Source organism: Oncorhynchus tshawytscha, unplaced genomic scaffold, assembly GCF_018296145.1.
Source record: "Oncorhynchus tshawytscha isolate Ot180627B unplaced genomic scaffold, Otsh_v2.0 Un_contig_4327_pilon_pilon, whole genome shotgun sequence".
Taxonomy (NCBI): Eukaryota; Metazoa; Chordata; class Actinopteri; order Salmoniformes; family Salmonidae; genus Oncorhynchus; species Oncorhynchus tshawytscha.
The window spans coordinates 173,308-193,713 of NW_024609802.1; the positions used below are offsets into that span (position 1 = coordinate 173,308).

The 20,406-nt window shown below is 41.7% G+C and overlaps 1 protein-coding gene across 6 annotated transcripts in view; it reads left to right on the plus strand.

The window, feature by feature from the left end:
• chchd3a (coiled-coil-helix-coiled-coil-helix domain containing 3a) overlaps positions 1 to 20,406 on the plus strand; it is a 96,014-nt gene that overhangs the window by 57,391 nt on the left and 18,217 nt on the right. For all 6 annotated transcript variants that reach the window (XM_042318329.1, XM_042318334.1, XM_042318331.1 and 3 more), the window contains 2 exons: positions 39 to 122; positions 14,427 to 14,497. In XM_042318329.1, coding sequence (XP_042174263.1) covers positions 39 to 122; positions 14,427 to 14,497 — 155 coding nt within the window. The remainder of the gene's footprint in view (positions 1 to 38; positions 123 to 14,426; positions 14,498 to 20,406) is intronic.

Genomic DNA, 20,406 nt, shown 5'->3' on the forward strand with positions numbered 1-20,406 from the left:
CTCCCCTCTCCTCTCTCCTCTCTCTTTCGTGTGTGTAGGCCAAGCAGCTGGAGCTCAGAGACCAGGAACTGAAGAAACAGGATGCCTTCTACAGGGAACAGGTTGCCAGGCTGGAGGACAGGGTAAGGGAACACTATCAACCAGCATACTACTTAGTACACTACACAGCATCCAGTAGTGCTCTATACAGCCCACTACACAGCACGTTATCCAGTAGTGCTCTATACAGCCCACTACACAGCACATTATCCAGTAGTGCTCTATACAGCCCACTACACAGCACGTTATCCAGTAGTGCTCTATACAGCCCACTACACAGCACGTTATCCAGTAGTGCTCTATACAGCCCACTACACAGCACGTTATCCAGTAGTGCTCTATACAGCCCACTACACAGCACGTTATCCAGTAGTGCTCTATACAGCACGTTATCCAGTAGTGCTCTATACAGCACATTATATATCATCAGCATACACCCTACTTAAAACAGCTTGTTTCACTCCACTCAGCCTTACACTGTAACACACTACACCACACGGAGTCTGCATCACAACTCACACCATCTCTGCTGCCTGAGGGAACTTTTGATAGAGAAACAGTTTTCTCTGCAGCTCTCCCTCCCTCCCTCCCTCCCTCCCTCCCTCCCTCCCTCCCTCCCTCCCTCCCTCCCTCCCTCCCTCCCTCCCTCCCTCCCTCCCTCCCTCCCTCCCTCCCTCCCTCCCTCCCTCCCTCCCTCCCTCCCTCCCTCCCTCCCTCCCTCCCTCTACACCATAAGCCCCTACGGTGTTATCAGACTAAAGATGAGGGGAAACATCTTAACACTTTCTCTCCCTTTTTCTCTGCCACTGCTGTCAAACTGGCCTTGGTATCCCTCCTCCAAGTGGAAACCTCACGCTGCTGCCAGTGTGATCTCTTGCACTCTTTTTCCCCCCTCCTGCTAAAGATGAGAGGTCAAATCACACACAGAGAGAGAGAGAGACACACCGTACACACAGTGTGAGATCTGGCCTGTACAGACAGACCATGCTGCTGTTCTCAGTCAGATATGTCCCCTAGGGAGGGTACGAGGGGTCAAATACCTTGTTTAGTCCACTTAAACTGACACCCCCAAGCTGTTTCCCAATGTGTTGTCCCTCTAGATAGGGAGGAGAGGTTTAATACTTTGCTTTGTATAGGTTTGTCCCCTAAAATCAATCTGACAATTAGTCTTCACACTTTTCCCAGTTGGGTTAGTGTCTTTAATGAAGGGAATAGGGGTCCAACCGGTTTGGCTCCTTCTGTACAATGTCATAGTGGAATAAGTCAGATATGCACTCTAATGAATAAGAAAGCCCACACATGCACTCACACAATCTGCATCATAGTGGTGGGAACAGGGGTCAAACACTTTGTCTGCTAAAAGATTTGCTTCCCTACCGACCATCTCACTCAACTCCATAAGACATCTCTTCAAGCTGGGAAAGAATAGAGCAACGATTTGGATGTACCAACACCTTCACAGCAGCCAAAGACGACTCTAAAGGAGTTGGTGGTCAAACTATTTGTTTACCAAATGCTAGAGCCAGGTGTTGTTCCTGGTCGCATCACGTACATATGACAAATCCTGGTCCGATGGACAGTTGGGACAGTTGACGGTTACTTGGAGTATGGTAGTGTCTCTGTGAAGTAGTGAAGTGGAGAGGTCTTATTTAATGACGCTTGACAAGTCTGGTCATCAATAAATCATTAAAAAAGAATAGCAGATCAATATCAACACTGTTTTCACATGCAACCTCTCTTCCTTGGAAACACTGTAGCAACAGAATAATACACCACTAGTTAGAAATACTATAGTAACAGAATAATACACCACTAGTTAGAAATACTATAGTAACAACATAATAAACCACTAGTTAGAAATACTATAGCAACAGAATAATAAACCACTAGTTAGAAATACTATAGTAACAGAATAATAAACCACTAGTTAGAAATACTATAGTAACAGAATAATACACCACTAGTTAGAAATACTATAGCAACAGAATAATACACCACTAGTTAGAAATACTATAGTAACAGAATAATACACCACTAGTTAGAAATACTATAGTAACAACATAATAAACCACTAGTTAGAAATACTATAGTAACAGAATAATACACCACTAGTTAGAAATACTATAGCAACAGAATAATAAACCACTAGTTAGAAATACTATAGTAACAACATAATAAACCACTAGTTAGAAATACTATAGTAACAGAATAATAAACCACTAGTTAGAAATACTATAGTAACAACATAATAAACCACTAGTTAGAAATACTATAGCAACAGAATAATAAACCACTAGTTAGAAATACTATAGCAACAGAATAATAAACCACTAGTTAGACATACTATAGTAACAACATAATAAACCACTAGTTAGAAATACTATAGTAACAACATAATAAACCACTAGTTAGAAATACTATAGTAACAGAATAATACACCACTAGTTAGAAATACTATAGCAACAGAATAATAAACCACTAGTTAGAAATACTATAGTAACAACATAATAAACCACTAGTTAGAAATACTATAGCAACAGAATAATACACCACTAGTTAGAAAACAGAATAATACACCACTAGTTAGAAATACTATAGTAACAGAATAATACACCACTAGTTAGAAATAATACACCACTAGTTAGAAATACTATAGCAACAGAATAATACACCACTAGTTAGAAATACTATACAACAGAATAATAAACCACTAGTTAGAAATACTATAGTAACAGAATAATAAACCACTAGTTAGAAATACTATAGCAACAGAATAATAAACCACTAGTTAGAAATACTATAGCAACAGAATAATAAACCACTAGTTAGAAATACTATAGCAACAACATAATAAACCACTAGTTAGAAATACTATAGCAACAGAATAATAAACCACTAGTTAGAAATACTATAGCAACAGAATAATAAACCACTAGTTAGAAATACTATAGTAACAACATAATAAACCACTAGTTAGAAATACTATAGCAACAGAATAATAAACCACTAGTTAGAAATACCACTAGTTAGAAATACTATAGCAACAGAATAATACACCACTAGTTAGAAATACTATAGTAACAGAATAATACACCACTAGTTAGAAATACTATAGTAACAACATAATAAACCACTAGTTAGAAAATACTACTAGTTAGAAATACTATAGCAGAATAATAAACCACTAGTTAGAAATACTATAGCAACAGTTAGAATAATACAGAATAATAAACCACTAGTTAGAAATACTATAGCAACAGAATAATAAACCACTAGTTAGAAATACTATAGTAACAGAATAATAAACCACTAGTTAGAAATACTATACAGAATAATACACCACTAGTTAGAAATACTATAGTAACAGAATAATAAACCACTAGTTAGAATAATAAACCACTAGTTAGAAATACTATAGTAACAGAATAATAAACCACTAGTTAGAAATACTATAGTAACAGAATAATACACCACTAGTTAGAAATACTATAGTAACAAATACTATAGTAACAGAATAATAAACCACTAGTTAGAAATACTATAGTAACAGAATAATAAACCACTAGTTAGAAATACTATAGCAACAGAATAATAAACCACTAGTTAGAAATACTATAGTAACAAAATAATAAACCACTAGTTAGAAATACTATAGTAACAGAATAATAAACCACTAGTTAGAAATACTATAGTAACAACATAATAAACCACTAGTTAGAAATACTATAGCAACAGAATAATAAACCACTAGTTAGAAATACTATAGCAACAGAATAATAAACCACTAGTTAGAAATACTATAGTAACAACATAATAAACCACTAGTTAGAAATACTATAGTAACAACATAATAAACCACTAGTTAGAAATACTATAGCAACAGAATAATAAACCACTAGTTAGACATACTATAGTAACAACATAATAAACCACTAGTTAGAAATACTATAGTAACAACATAATAAACCACTAGTTAGAAATACTATAATAAACCACTAGTAACAGAATAATTAGTTAGAAATACTATAGCAACAGAATAATAAACCACTAGTTAGAAATACTATAGCAACAGAATAATAAACCACTAGTTAGACATACTATAGTAACAACATAATAAACCACTAGTTAGAAATACTATAGTAACAACATAATAAACCACTAGTTAGAAATACTATAGTAACAACATAATAAACCACTAGTTAGAAATACTATAGCAACAGAATAATAAACCACTAGTTAGAAATACCACTAGTTAGAAATACCACTAGTTAGAAATACTATAGCAACAACATAATAAACCACTAGTTAGAAATACTATAGCAACAACATAATAAACCTGTAGTTAGATATACTATGTCCATGTGATGATACTCATAGGAATAAGAGAAAACAGAATTAAACTGTTAGGGGGAAGACATTTTCTCACAGTGACTACAGAAGAATTGGTTTTAGCTTTATTTTAAGGCCATTGTGGACTATCCTTACCTGGTACAATGTTTGATTGAAAACATTGTAATAATGTTGGTTAGATTGGTTGTTAGATTACTACAAGACTAGTACACAGTAAAGGCTGCAATGCTGATGGCACAAAGACATGAGCAGAGATGAGTTGATGAAAGTCATGAGAAATCCAGCTGACTGGAGAACAGTTGGTGCCATGCTGCTGTGTGTAGGATCCAGTGGGAGCTGTCATCATAGAACTGATCTGAGTCTAGTGCTACTACTAGCGTAAGCTCTTATTGACCATCAGCTATATGGTCCCAGCTCAATATCCCCACGCTGTGACAACAAATCACCTTCACACATCATGAGGAGAGGGAGACAGAGAGAGGGATGAGGAGAAGGAGGGGGGAGAGAGGGGAAAAGAGAGGTAGGGAATGTGTTGCTGGGTATGTCAAAGAGCTTTGCACACCTTGGTTGTACAATATTTACACATTTATTCTTTAAAACATTCTTGAAGCTCTGTCAAGTTGGTTGTTGATTTGAGTCATTTTAGCAGACAGTCTATCCCAGAGAGACTTACAGTAGTGAATGCAGACATTTCCTTCCTTTTTCATACTGTCCCCCGTGGGAATCAAACCCACAGCTGGCGTTGTCAGTGCCATGCTCTACCAGCTGAGCCATGTTCATGTCTTGCCATAGATTTTCAAGCTGGTTTAAGCTACAACTGTAACTAGGCCACTCAGGAACAATGTCGTCTTGGGAAGCAACTCCAGTGTATATTTGGCCTTGTGTTTTAGGTTATTGTCCTGCTGAATGTTGAATTTGTCTCCCAGTGTCTGTTGGAAAACTCCCTAGTTCTTGCCGATGAGAAGCATTCCCATAATATGAAGCAGTCACCACCATGCTTGAAGATATGAAGAGTGGTGCTCAGTGATGTGTTGGATTTGCCCCAAACGTAACACTTTGTATTCAGCACATAAAGTTCATTTCTTTAGTTTTACTTTAGTGCCTTGTTGCAAACAGGATGTTTTGGAGTATTTATATTCTGTACAGGCTTCCTCCTTTTCACTCTCATTTAGGTTAGTATTGTGGAGTAACTACACTGTTGTTGACCCATCCTCAGTTTTCTCCTATCACAACTGTTTTAAAGTCATCATTGGCTTCGTGGTGAAATCCCTGTGTGGTTTCCTTCCTCTCCTGAAGGGTGTATTGATACACCATCCAAAGTGTAATTAATAACTTCACCGTGCTCAAAGGGATATTCAATGTCTGATTATTATTCCATTTTTTTGTACCCATCTACCAATAGGTGCCCTTATTTGCGAGGCATTGGAAAACCTCCCTGGTGTTTGTGGTTGAATCTGTGTTTGAAATTCACTGCTCAACTGAGGTACAGAGATGAGGAAGTCATTCAAATATTCTGTTCAACAATGTTTCTGCACAAGCAGTGATTCCATGCAGCTTATTATGTGACTTGTTAAGCACATGTTGACTCCTGAACTTATTTAGGTTTTGCATTAACAAAGGGGTTGAATATTTATTGACTCAAGACATTTCACCTTTTTTTATTCATTTATAATAAATAAATAAAAAAGCATGTTTCTACTTTGACATTATGGGGTAGGGGAAGGAGGTGAGGGGAAAAAATCTCAATTAAATCATTTTTAAATTCGGGCTGTAACACAACAGAATGTTGTCAAGTCAAACACAAGTCAAGGGGTGTGAATACTTCCTGAAGGCACTGCACAAGCAGCATACATGCTTGTTTTGGGTCATTTATTGGATAGCTTCATTGGGGGTCTTTTATTTTAAGGTCATTGAAATGGTGGCACACTACTAGAACAGAACTGTCAGAAAAACAAAGGTGAGTGTATTATGTGTTTGTGTGTGTGTGTGTCGTTATGAGAGTTTGTTATTCTGTGTGACTTGTGGATCAATGGCGGGCGTATTGCATGTTGTCTTGCTGTGAATCGCTCAGGGAAACTGCTGGAGTTGCTGTTGGTTAGAATCTTCTTAACAGCCTCTCTATTCTTCCTTTCCCATCTCTGTCTTGGTCTCCTACCTCTTTCATCTCCCTCTCTCCTGCTGTCTCTGTCACTCGCTCATATTCTTCTGTCATAACCTTTAGCCCTCTCTCTCTTGCTCTCGCTCTCTCTCTCTCTCCCGTACACACACACACCCTCCGAACCAAACGCACACAGAGAGAATAAAAGTCTGCTATATATTACATGTCTCTTTCAATTCAACACAGCCATTCATCAGAGGGTTCCTAGTGACAGGCCATCACCAGGGCCTGGACAGCTCAGCGCACCATGGCTGTGCTCATTGGCCACAGCGGCCAAATTGACTCTGAAAACAATATATATATAGATTACATTTTCACTCAATATCTGCTGTAAAACAATCTCATATTTAACAATCTGCACTCTGTTTTTTTTTTCTCTTTGTCTTTCCCTGTTTTTCAGTTCCCCGTGTTGAGAATGAGCCTCTCATTCGTTTTTCCTTTCTCTTTGTCTCTCTCTTGCTCACGTTTTTCTTGTTCATTTTCATCTCTTTTGCTCGCTCTAGTCCATGTCTATTGATGGAATTGGATTTTCCTCTCGCCCCGCGTTGGGGGGACAATCACCGTTACAATTGCCACCTCACAGTCCTTGAAGTAAAGTACAACTCCTGTATGAAAGAGATACAGAGATGGAGTGTTTAGTCTCAGTAATAGCTCCTATTCACCACCTGATCAATACTTTGTCTAACTGGGAGCAGAAGCATCTGCAGTCCTGGCATGACAATGTGTCTTTTACTTTTCAACGACGCCCAGCCTTCTGTGAGTCGGCATCATACTGAGACTCAGGCAGTGGAAAGACTAGACCAAATGATTTAAAGGACTTTTAAAATGCATGTGGAATGAACGACAACAGAGCAACAAGGTGTCTTACCTGCTGGAATCGGTGGTGTGGTCTTAAACGTTGGCTGGTCTGGTCCGTTGGCTGGTCCTTCTCAGCAACAGGAGCTCTAGTTACTTTTTACCCTCCAAAGCCAAATGTATGATCTCCCCATTCCCCTAACTAAACCATTTTAGATGTGAACACATTGCATATTAGTTATAGCAGCTGCTCTGATCTAAAACTCAAGTGGATCTGAATAACTTGTCTAAAACCATCACATAATAGGAACTTCTTCCAAGTCAACAAGATCACACAGTAGGCCAGGACGTTCCCTTAACCGGTCAAGTCAACAAGATCACACAGTAGGCCAGGACGTTCCCTTAACCGGTCAAGTCAACAAGATCACACAGTAGGCCAGGACGTTCCATTAACCGGACAAGTCAACAAGATCACACAGTAGGCCAGCTCCAGTTGATGGGGTGTTGGCAGCCATATGTCACAGTGAGAGAAGTGACATTATTGGGGGACTGCAGTAGAAGTGCAGTGAGGACATTATCAGTCCGGTCCTTCAGTCACGGTGTGTAGCAGCGGGAGCCAGGTGTGTGTGTGTGTGTGTTTCTCGCTCTCCTTTCTCTCATTTAATTACTGTTGCATTATCAGCAGATAGGACGAAGCAGCAGGAGCTGTCCTCTCTCTCACTCACTCACTCACTCACTCACTCACTCACTCACTCACTCACTCACTCACTCACTCACTCACTCACTCACACTCTCTCTCTCACACACACACACACACACACACACACTGACCCTCAGAGAGTGTGAGAGATACAAGTATTGTAGTCTAACACATGCAAAGGGCCTAACCTGACATAGAGAAAAGTTCTGCATTCAGATCAACCTGGGAGCCAACTTCCATACACATGTCCCTGATGTATCCCTTTTGATGTGAAATAACAGTGTAACAATCAGTCAATCAATCAAATGTGCTTCTACAAAAACCCCGCCAAAACCCCAAACAGCAAGCAATGCAGATGTAGAAGCACGTGTCTAAGAAAAGTTACAACGGCTGACCGTGTTACGGCGTTAGAGCGGCTGACGGCGTTAGGGCGGCTGACGGCGTTAGGGCGGCTGACGGCGTTACAGCTGGTTACTGGCCCCAACACTCTAACCACTAGGCTACATGCTGGTTACTGGCCCCAACACTCTAACCACTAGGCTACCTGCTGGTTACTGGCCCAACACTCTAACCACTAGGCTACCTGCTGGTTACTGGCCCAACACTCTAACCACTAGGCTACCTGCAGGTTACTGGCCCAACACTCTAACCACTAGGCAACCTGCCTCTAACCACTAGGCTACCTGCTGGTTACTGGCCCAACACTCTAACCACTAGGCTACCTGCCTCTAACCACTAGGCTACCTGCCGCCCCAAATGGTCAAGCTGCTCCCACAACATCTCAATAGGGTTGAAATCCGATGACTGTGCTGGCCACCCAATTATAGACAGAATACCAGCTGACTGCTTTTTCCCTAAATAGTTCTTGCATAGTTTGGAGCTGTGCTTTCGGTCATTATCTTGTTGAGGAAGAAATTGGCTCCAATTAAGCGCCATCCACAGGGTATGGCACGGCAAAATGGAGTGATAGCCTTCCTTCTTCAAGATCCCTTTTACCCTGTACAAATCTCCCACTTTACTAACACCAAAGCAACCCCAGACCGTCACATTGCCCCCCCATGGTTGACAGATGGCGTCAAGCACTCCTCCAGCATCTTTTCACTTTTTCTGCATCCCACAAATGTTATTCTTTGCGATCCGAACACCTCAAACTTAGATTCGTCTGTCCATAACACTTTTTTCCAATCTTCCTCTGTCCAGTGTCTGTTCTTTTGCCCATCTTAATCTTTTATTTTTATTGGCCAGTCTGAGATATGTCTCTTTCGTTGAAACTCTGCCTAGAAGGCCAGCATCCCGGAGTACCCTCTTTACTTTTGATGTTGAGACTGGTGTTTTGCGGGTACTATTTAATGAAGCTGCCAGTTGAGGACATGTGAGGCGTGGGTTTCTCAAACTAGACACGTCCAACCACCTCTCCATTTACTGATGCCCCGTCCAACCACCTCTCCATTTACTGAAGTCCCGTCCAACCACCTCTCCCTTTACTGACGCCCCGTCCAACCACCTCTCCCTTTACTGACGCCCCGTCCAACCACCTCTCCCTTACAGCGGCTGACAGCGTTACAGTGGCTGACGGCGTTACAGTGGCTGACGGTGTTACAGCGGCTGACGGTGTTACAAGCTCATCAACTCGTGAACTTTTCTCTCTGAGTCCTTAATTCAACGTAGCAGAGCTAGCCGTCTATCATGTCTCCGCGGTGCCTCCCGCCGTCCCTAGGATGTTAGAGGGATGGACTTAACAGGCTGCCGTCCCCCTGTTTCCCCATGTCAGTCCCCATGTTTGCCAGTCTCAGGGTTTTATATGGTGGCGCTCCCTCTAGTCATTCCTTTAGTAACAAGCCGCTGGGCCGGCCAACGCAGCGGGGTCTTCCCCTCGCCTCCCTGCCAGGGAACAGATAGCCATTAACGAAGCGCTTTTGTTTTGCTCATTAAAAATGTTGGAGAGGGCTTTTTAATTGGACGCGCCAGTTCTGTTCCTTACTCTTCTCTATCCTCTCTGTATCACCCGAGTGCATTAGCCATAATGACTTCATTTGTCTCTGACACCCCCACCGGCCTTATTTACCACCAGACAAGGTAAAGCTCTCCCAGGCATGTAAATAGAAATCAAAAGGATGAGGGTGCTCTGTGAACAGTCCAGGAAGTCTGTTTTGCAGACCAAAAAGGACCGATTTATAGCTTAGAAACCACGAGAAGCAGGCTATTCTAAAATAGACTGCTTATTTCTGTTTAGTGTGACACCAATCAAGCCCAATTGGTCCTGAATCATAATAGAAGTATTTTTCTCCCAAAATAGTAGATTTTGGGGTTGGTGAAGTGTTGCACCCAAATCAACCCGAGGGTGGTCAGGTCCTATCGTTTCTACTGATTGAGGGGCTCTGCTGCACTCTAAATCAGTTAGGAGGACAGCAGAAAATCACAATTTGAGCCCCACTCGTTAATCACACACAACAGCCTCACAAATTACACTGTCTACTACTCTGTCTCCCACTCTGTCTCCTTGTACAGGCTGTAGGCATGTAGGCGCTTTTTTTTCTCTGTGTGTGTGTGTGTGTGCACCCGCTGGCCCTGCAATCACTGGCCGTTTGTGCTTCCTGATGGATTAGGGTTCTGATTAGTGGCAGCGCTGCTATTTATTTAGTTATTATTATTATTATTTATTATTATTATTATTATTATTAGTCACTTAGTATTCAACACAGAGACCAACACCACATTCTAGCAACCGCTGTTACACACACACACAGACAAACACACGGGTTAAATCCTAGTCTTAATGTCAGTGACATTGAGGAAACTGCCACTGATGTTTCCCTGACTGGATAGTCTGCACGAACGTTGGTTAAATCTCAAACACACTGGTTAACTTCTAGTGATGCCATTCACATTGAACGCTTAGCCGGTCTGACACAACTCAGTTGGTTACTTTAATTGGAAGATTTGCTAGTAAAGTGAGAGATTATTGGTGAGAGATGGTAGGACGGGGCGTCGGTAAAGGGAGAGGTGGTTGGACGGGGCGTCAGTAAAGGGAGAGGTGGTTGGACGGGGCGTCAGTAAAGGGAGAGGTGGTTGGACGGGGCGTCAGTAAAAGAGGTGGTTGGAGGGGTTAAAGGGAGGTGGTTGGGCGTCAGTAAAGGGAGAGGTGGTTGGACGGGGCGTCAGTAAAAGGTGGTTGGACGGGGCGGTAAAGAGGTGGTTGGACGGGGCGTCAGTAAAGGGAGAGGTGGTTGGACGGGGCGTCAGTAAAGGGAGAGGTGGTTGGACGGGGCGTCAGTAAATGGAGAGGTGGTTGGACGTGTCTAGTTTGAGAAACCCACTCCTCACATGTCCTCAACTGGCAGCTTCATTAAATAGTACCCGCAAAACACCAGTCTCAACGTCAAAAGTAAAGAGGGTACTCCGGGATGCTGGCCTTCTAGGCAGAATTTCAAAGAAAGAGACACATCTCTGACTGGCCAATAAAAATAAAAGATTAAGATGGGCAAAAGAACAGACACTGGACAGAGGAAGATTGGAAAAAAGTTTTATGGACAGGCGAATCTAAGTTTGAGGTGTTCTGATCGCAAAGAATAACATTTGTGGGATGCAGAAAAAGTGAAAAAATGCTGGAGGAGTGCTTGACGCCATCTGTCAACCATGGGGGAGGCAATCTGATGGTCTGGGGGTGCTTTGGTGGTAGTAAAGTGGGAGATTTGTACAGGGTAAAAGGGATCTTGAAGAAGTAAGGCTATCACTCCATTTTGCCGTGCCATACCCTGTGGACGGCGCTTAATTGGAGCCAATTTCTTCCTACAACAAGATAATGACCGAAAGCACAGCTCCAAACTATGCAAGAACTATTTAGGGGAAAAGCAGTCAGCTGGTATTCTGTCTATAATTGGGTGGCCAACACAGTCACCGGATCTCAACCCTATTGAGATGTTGTGGGAGCAGCTTGACCATTTGGGGCGGCAGGTAGCCTAGTGGTTAGAGGCAGGTAGCCTAGTGGTTAAAGTGTTGGGCCAGTAACCAGCAGGTAGCCTAGTGGTTAGAGTGTTGGGCCAGTAACCAGCAGGTAGCCTAGTGGTTAGAGTGTTTGGCCAGTAACCAGCAGGTAGCCTAGTGGTTAGTGTTGGGCCAGTAACCAGCAGGTAGCCTAGTGGTTAGAGTGTTGGGCCAGTAACCTGCAGGTAGCCTAGTGGTTAGAGTGTTGGGCCAGTAACCAGCAGGTAGCCTAGTGGTTAGATTGTTGGGCCAGTAACTGAAAGGTTGCTATAATCCCCGTGCTGATGACGTAAAGTCTGTCGTTCTGCCCCTGAACATGGCAGTTAACCCCACTGTTCCTAAGCCGTCATTGTAATTAAGAATTTGTTCTTAACTGACTTACCTTGTTAAATAAAAAACATGGTACGTAAGAAGTGCTTATCAACCTTGTGGGAGGTGCTTCAGGAAGCATGGGGTGAAATCTCTTCAGATTACTTCAACAAATTGACAACTAGAATGCCAAAGGTCTGCAAGGCTGTAATTGCTGCAAATGTAGGTTTATTTGTTGAAAGCAAAGTTTGGAGGACACAATTATTATTTCAATTAAAAATCATTATTTATATCCTTATCATCTTGACTTTTTCCTATTAATTTTGCAACTCATTTCATGTATGTTATCATGGAAAACAATGACATTTCTACGTGACCCCAAACTTTTGAACGGTAGTGTATATTTGAGAAAAATATTTGTTTTATGATAAGAATACATTTTTTCATTAAGTTATTTTACTTTAATTAAAGGTTACGTTTTTGTGAATATTTTTAATAAAATACCAAGAGGATAAACAGACATTTTTTCACAGCCGGTTTGCTCATATTTACCAAGTTTGCCAATATTAGTGGAGGGCACTTTACAAATCAAATCAAATGTTATTGGTCACATACACATGGTTAGCAGATGTTATTGGTCACATACACATGGTTAGCAGATGTTAATGGCGACATGGTTAGCAGATGTTAGCATGGTTAGCAGAAATGTCACTTGTGCAGATTCTAGTTCGAGGATAGCGAAATGCTTGTGCTTCTAATGCGGTAATAACCAACGAGTAATCTAACCTAACAATTCCAAAACTACTACCTTATACACACAAGTGTAAAGGGATAAAGAATATGTACATAAAGATATATGAATGAGTAATGGTACAGAACGGCATGGGCAAGATGCAATAGATGGTATCGAGTACAGTATATACATACAGTGGGTCAAAAAAGTATTTAGTCAGCCACCAATTGTGCAAGTTCTCCCACTTAAAAAGATAAGAGAGGCCTGTAATTTTCATCATAGGTACACTTCAAATATGACAGACAAAATGAGAAGGAAAAAAATCCAGAAAATCACATTGTAGGATTTTTAATGAATTTATTTGCAAATTATTGTGGAAAATAAGTATTTGGTCAATAACAAACAAGCAAGATTTCTGGCTCTCACAGAACTGTAACTTCTTCTTTAAGAGGCTCCTCTGTCCTCCAGTCGTTACCTGTATTAATGGCACCTGTTTGAACTTGTTATCAGTATAAAAGACACCTGTCCAAAACCTCAAAGTCACACTCCAAACAAATAAAGGCCACCTGAAAGGCCCAGGGACACTGGGAATAAACTGGTTTATGTAAGAGGCCCAGGGACGCTGGGAATAAACTGGTTTATGTAAGAGGCCCAGGGACGTTGGGAATAAACTGGTTTATGTAAGAGGCCCAGGGACGTTGGGAATAAACTGGTTTATGTAAGAGGCCCAGGGACGCTGGGAATAAACTGGTTTATGTAAGAGGCCCAGGGACGCTGGGAATAAACTGGTGTATGTAAGAGGCCCAGGGACGCTGGGAATAAACTGGTGTATGTAAGAGGCCCAGGGACGCTGGGAATAAACTGGTGTATGTAAGAGGCCCAGGGACGCTGGGAATAAACTGGTGTATGTAAGAGGCCCAGGGACGTTGGGAATAAACTGGTTTATGTAAGAGGCCCAGGGACGTTGGGAATAAACTGGTTTATGTAAGAGGCCCAGGGACGTTGGGAATAAACTGGTTTATGTAAGAGGCCCAGGGACGTTGGGAATAAACTGGTTTATGTAAGAGGCCCAGGGACGTTGGGAATAAACTGGTTTATGTAAGAGGCCCAGGGACGTTGGGAATAAACTGGTTTATGTAAGAGGCCCAGGGACGCTGGGAATAAACTGGTTTATGTAAGAGGCCCAGGGACGCTGGGAATAAACTGGTTTATGTAAGAGGCCCAGGGACGCTGGGAATAAACTGGTTTATGTAAGAGGCCCTGATTCTAACTTGGCATTTATCTGTCTTTCTCTCATTCTCTCTCTTCCTCACATTTTCTCTTTATATCTCTATCTCTCCCCCTCTCCCTCCCTCCAGAGTGCTCAGTTCTACAAGATGACCACAGAGAACTACCACAAGGCTGCCGACGGAATCAACGCAAAGTTCAAGTAAGTTAAAATCACGTCATTGTGTTTAATTACCAGAAGTGTATCAGGTTTTCCTGGATAAATGAATATAGACCCCCCCCTGCCATCGACAATATCTCCATTCACTGCAGAATGAACAGGCTTTCATCTCAAATGCTTCCTCCTCAAGGCCAATGTTGGCAATGAAGAGCTCAATACCTGATGTTGGCTGTTAAGGTTTTAACAGTGTACCGCTTTTCTTCCAAGATCTCCAGGGTTACTCTGTCAGTTTTAAAGTAGACCACACTGTAAGCACATGTAACCAACTTCCAAAGGGGTCCAAAGAACACCACAGAATTCTAAGAATTGTATTTGTGATGTGTCCAGAGGATGTTGGTCATCCTTGTGTCCAGTTTCGATATTAGGGTCCTGTTCATTAGAGCATACTGTGATGAAACATTTTGCATCAGAAAATTACAATGAGCCGTTCCAATTGGATAAGTCCAGGTTGTCCCTCCCTGTTTTTTCTTTTTCTCCGTTTGGTGCGTACACGACCCTTCAGTGTTGTTAGTGACCATTAAAAACCCTGTCAGTCCACTGAGAGTACTGCCGTTAGCCACATGCTAACTAACCCATGTCTTTCAATCAGCTCCAGATTAGCCTACCCTATTAGCTCATGTTGACGATGCGGCTCACTGATAGCTACAGGTCAAATGGAGCCGTCTCTGGTGTACACTGATGTGTCATGGCTGCAGTGATGGCCATGGTGTGTGTCTGTGTGTGCGCGTGTGTCTGTTACAGAGTGTGTGTTGTCCCTGTGAACCAATCATTGGTAGTTTACCTGATTTATCAGACTATAACCAGTTTACAGTCATTCCAACAACAAAGGTGCTTACAGCACCCTGAGGCAGGCACTGTGTGATGAAATGTTGGTTAAATACCCATTAAATGTTTGGGAGTATAATTAGTGTGCGACTGTCTTTTTATCGTTTGTTAGTCAGCACCTCTACAACATATTTTGGGTGTGCGTCAGCTTATGCTTTTTCCTAGCATCTAATCTTTTAAAATATTTCAACAAACATGCCTTGGTATGTGTCAGGCAACTTTGTTCATCAATGCTGTTAGCAATTTTCCCTCCTGTATGTTAGGTTGTCCGTGAGATTCACAGAGACCCTATTAACCATCACGGACATGTAACTAAAGAACATCTCATTTCCAGTCCATCGCTGTTCCATAACTCCTAATAAGGGACCATTAGGCTCCATAGTAATGTAACAAAGTGGATGAGGAGTCCACAGGAGGTGGGGCGAACGGGGCCCAGAGTCCATGGCTCTGTCTGGGAAGGGGGCGCTAATCGTGTTAGCCTGTCATTAGCCGGCGCTAACGCCAGGATCATTGTCTCCCTGCAAAATGCTAGAAACTGATTAGCCATCCGCTGGGGTTAGTTTAGGGTAGAGCTGGGGTTGAGGCTTCCCAAATCGCATTAAGGAAATGCATTGCTGGAATATCATTAGAGCGACACAACGCGCTAACTGCTAACACATGTCTAGCGAGGTCACGTGATGGTGGAGTCTCAGTGGCAAGCGCCCTGATTGGTTGATTGGATTACGGGAGGTGCATTACCGGGGCTGTGATTGGATTAGAGGGGCTGGGGAGGGAGGATGTGAGTGTGTGTGTGTGTGGTTTAATGAAATGGCGGGAGGGTCTGGTGTTACAGGAGTACAGGGAGAGGGAGGACAGGGTTACTGCTAGTAGACACTAATCACGTTTCATTGGGTGTGTTTGGTGCCATCGTGCACGTGTGTGTGTGTGTGTGTGTGTGTGTGTGTGTGTACATGATCTGTATTAGTGTGAAAAGACCTTGTTTAGTATTGTGCAACACAGCGTACAGAGGTCTCTATGAGTTGTCCCTATGGACGTTATTGCGATTCGACAGAGAGAGTGCATGAACGAGGGAGATAAGATGGTATCTGGCGTTCAGTGGAATAATAAGGCAAGATGTTTAATCTCAGAGCCTTTTGATTTCCTGAAAGTTGAAACTGCCCTGGAGATAAATGGGAAAGAGTAGGAATATACATAATTGATTGAATTAACATGGGTTTGATATGATAATCGAGCTTATGAAGTTAAAAATGTCTTTCTGCCCAACGTCTTAATTTCCCCGCTGGTCCCACAGACTTCATTAATAGAATGTTTGATAACATTTGAGGCTCTGGTCAACAGTAGCTTGATATCCTGCTAATACTGTAGTAATGTATTTCCCTATAGATACTCTACTGATAGCCTAGCACTGTTGCCTCCTGCATGGAAGCGTTTGGCCTCTATTGGTATCAAATGAATTGACAATAGTGCCTGAAGGCTTGGATGTCACTTTTGGGGTATTTGAACCCTGCTGAAGGAGTAGAAACAGTAGTAGGAGTAGACTGGTACTAGCAGAAACATTAGTAGTAATAGAAACATTAGTAATAGTAGGCTAGTAGTAGTAGTAGAAACAGTAGTAACAGTAGGCTAGTAGTAGTAGAAACATTAGTAACAGGCTAGTAGTAGTAGTAGTAGTAGTAGTAGTAGTAGTAGTAGTAGAAACATTAGTAATAGAAGACGAGTAGTAGTAGAAACATTAGTAATAGTAGGCTAGTAGTAGTAGTAGAAACATTATTATTTATTATTAGTTATTAGTAGTTACATTAGTAGTAGTTACATTAGTAGTAGTTACATTAGTAGTAGTTACATTAGTAGTAGTTACATTAGTAGTTACAGTAGTAGTAGTTACATTAGTAGTAGTTACATTAGTAGTAGTAGTAGTTACATTTAGTAGTAGTAGTAGTTACAGTAGTAGTAGTTACATTAGTAGTAGTAGTTACATTAGTAGTAGTAGTAGTAGTTACATTAGTAGTAGTAGTTACATTAGTAGTAGTAGTAGTAGTTACAGTAGTAGTAGTAGTAGTAGTTACAGTAGTAGTAGTAGTTACATTAGTAGTAGTAGTTACAGTAGTAGTAGTAGTTACAGTAGTAGTAGTAGTAGTAGTTACAGTAGTAGTAGTAGTTACAGTAGTAGTAGTAGTTACAGTAGTAGTAGTAGTTACATAGTAGTAGTAGTAGTTACATTAGTAGTAGTAGTAGTAGTAGTAGTAGTTACATTAGTAGTAGTAGTTACAGTAGTAGTAGTAGTTACAGTAGTAGTAGTAGTTACAGTAGTAGTAGTAGTTACAGTAGTAGTAGTAGTTACAGTAGTAGTAGTAGTTACATTAGTAGTAGTAGTAGTAGTTACATTAGTAGTAGTAGTTACATTAGTAGTAGTAGTAGTTACATTAGTAGTAGTAGTAGTAGTTACAGTAGTAGTAGTTACATTAGTAGTAGTAGTTACAGTAGTAGTAGTAGTAGTTACATTAGTAGTAGTAGTAGTAGTAGTTACATTAGTAGTAGTAGTAGTAGTTACATTAGTAGTAGTAGTAGTAGTTACATTAGTAGTAGTAGTAGTAGTTACATAGTAGTAGTAGTAGTAGTTACATTAGTAGTAGTAGTAGTTACAGTAGTAGTAGTAGTAGTTACAGTAGTAGTAGTAGTAGTACAGTAGTAGTAGTAGTAGTAGTAGTACACTAGTAGTAGTAGTAGTAGTAGTAGTAGTAGTAGTAGGTAGGTACACTAGTAGTAGTAGTAGTAGTAGTAGTAGGTACACTAGTAGTAGTAGTTACATTAGTAGTAGTAGTAGTAGAAACATTAGTAGTAGTAGGCTAGTAGTAGTAGTAGAAACATTAGTAACAGTAGGCTAGTAGTAGTAGTAGTAGTAATAGTAGGCTAGTAGAAGATGTAGTAATAGTAGGCTAGTAGAAAGAAGTAGTAATAGTAGTCTAGTAGTAACAGTAGGCTAGTAGAAGTGGTAATAGTAGGCTAGTAGAAGATGTAGAAGAAGTAGTACTAGTAGAAGTAGTAATAGTAGGCTAGTAGAAGTAGTTATTGTAGGCTAGTAGAAGTCATCAAATCAAATCAAATCAAATGTATTTATATAGCCCTTCGTACATAAGCTGATATCTCAAAGTGCTGTACAGAAACCCAGCCTAAAACCCCAAACAGCAAGCAATGCAGGTGTAGAAGCACGGTGGCTAGGAAAAACTCCCTAGAAAGGCCAAAACCTAGGAAGAAACCTAGAGAGGAACCAGGCTATGTGGGGTGGCCAGTCCTCTTCTGGCTGTGCCGGGTGGAGATTATAACAGAACATGGCCAAGATGTTCAAATGTTCATAAATGACCAGCATGGTCGTATAATAATAAGGCAGAACAGTTGAAACTGGAGCAGCAGCACGGTCAGATGGACTGGGGACAGCAAGGAGTCATCATGTCAGGTAGTCCTGGGGCATGGTCCTAGGGCTCATGTCCTCCGAGAGAGAGAAAGAAAGAGAGGAGGAGAGAATTAGAGAACGCACACTTAGATTCACACAGGACACCGAATAGGACAGGAGAAGTACTCCAGATATAACAAACTGACCCTAGCCCCCCGACACATAAACTACTGCAGCATAAATACTGGAGGCTGAGACAGGAGGGGTCAGGAGACACTGTGGACCCATCCGAGGACACCCCCGCACAGGGCCAAACAGGAAGGATATAATCCCACCCACTTTGCCAAAGCACAGCCCCCACACCACTAGAGGGATATCTTCAACCACCAACTTACCATCCTGAGACAGGGCCGAGTATAGCCCACAAAGATCTCCGCCATGGCACAACCCAAGGGGGGGCGCCAACCCATACAGGATGACCACATCAGTGAATCAACCCACTCAGGTGACGCACCCCTTCCAGGGACGGCATGAGAGAGCCCCAGTAAGCCAGTGACTCAGCCCCTGTAACAGGGTTAGAGGCAGAGAATCCCAGTGGAAAGAGGGGAACCGGCCAGGCAGAGACAGCAAGGGCGGTTCGTTGCTCCAGAGCCTTTCCGTTCACCTTCCCGCTCCTGGGCCAGACTACACTCAATCATATGACCCACTGAAGAGATAAGTCTTCAGTAAAGACTTAAAGGTTGAGACCGAGTTTGCGTCTCTGACATGGGTAGGCAGACCGTTCCATAAAAATGGAGCTCTATAGGAGAAAGCCCTGCCTCCAGCTGTTTGCTTAGAAATTCTAGGGACAATTAGGAGGCCTGCGTCTTGTGACCGTAGCGTACGTGTAGGTATGTACGGCAGGACCAAATCAGAGAGATAGTTAGGAGCAAGCCCATGTAATGCTATGTCGGTTAGCAGTAAAACCTTGAAATCAGAAGTAGTAGTAGTAGTAGGCTAGTAGAAGAAGTAGTGCTAGTAGAAGTAGTTATAGTAGGCTAGTAGAAGTAGTTATAGTAGAATAAGTAGTGCTAGTAGAAGTAGTTATTGTAGGCTAGTAGAAGAAGTAGTAATAGCTGGCTAATTGAAGTAGTAATCGTCGGCTAGTAGATAAAGTATTGCTAGTAGTAGTACAAGTAGAATAAGTAGTACTAGTAGAAGAAGTAGTAATGGTAGGGTAGTAGTAGGCTTTTAGTAGTAGTAAGTCTAGTGACACTGCAGGGGTACATTTTTTTGTTTGTGTGGTTCATGCACACATGATGCCTGTAGAGAGGTGTGTGTTTGCAGTGTGTAGGGGTAGTGCAGCTGTTTCCTGCAGATCCAGCGGTATTCCTGGCAGAGCATGATGGAGCTCTCCCAACCGGAACGCCGCTACCTAAGAGTGACCTCATTTTGCACACACACACACCTGGCTCCCAATAATACTTTCTCAGTTTTCATCATCCTCTCCCCAGCTTCTATGAATCTGCCCTGAGGTCCTGACACACATCATCACAATTCATGTTAATAGCCCTTGCCTGTGGTAAACACATAATGAATCACACACACACACACGTGTCATACGAATCAAAAATCTAATCAAATGTATTTATAAATCCCTTTTTTTTACAGAAGATGTCACCAGGTCCTATACAGA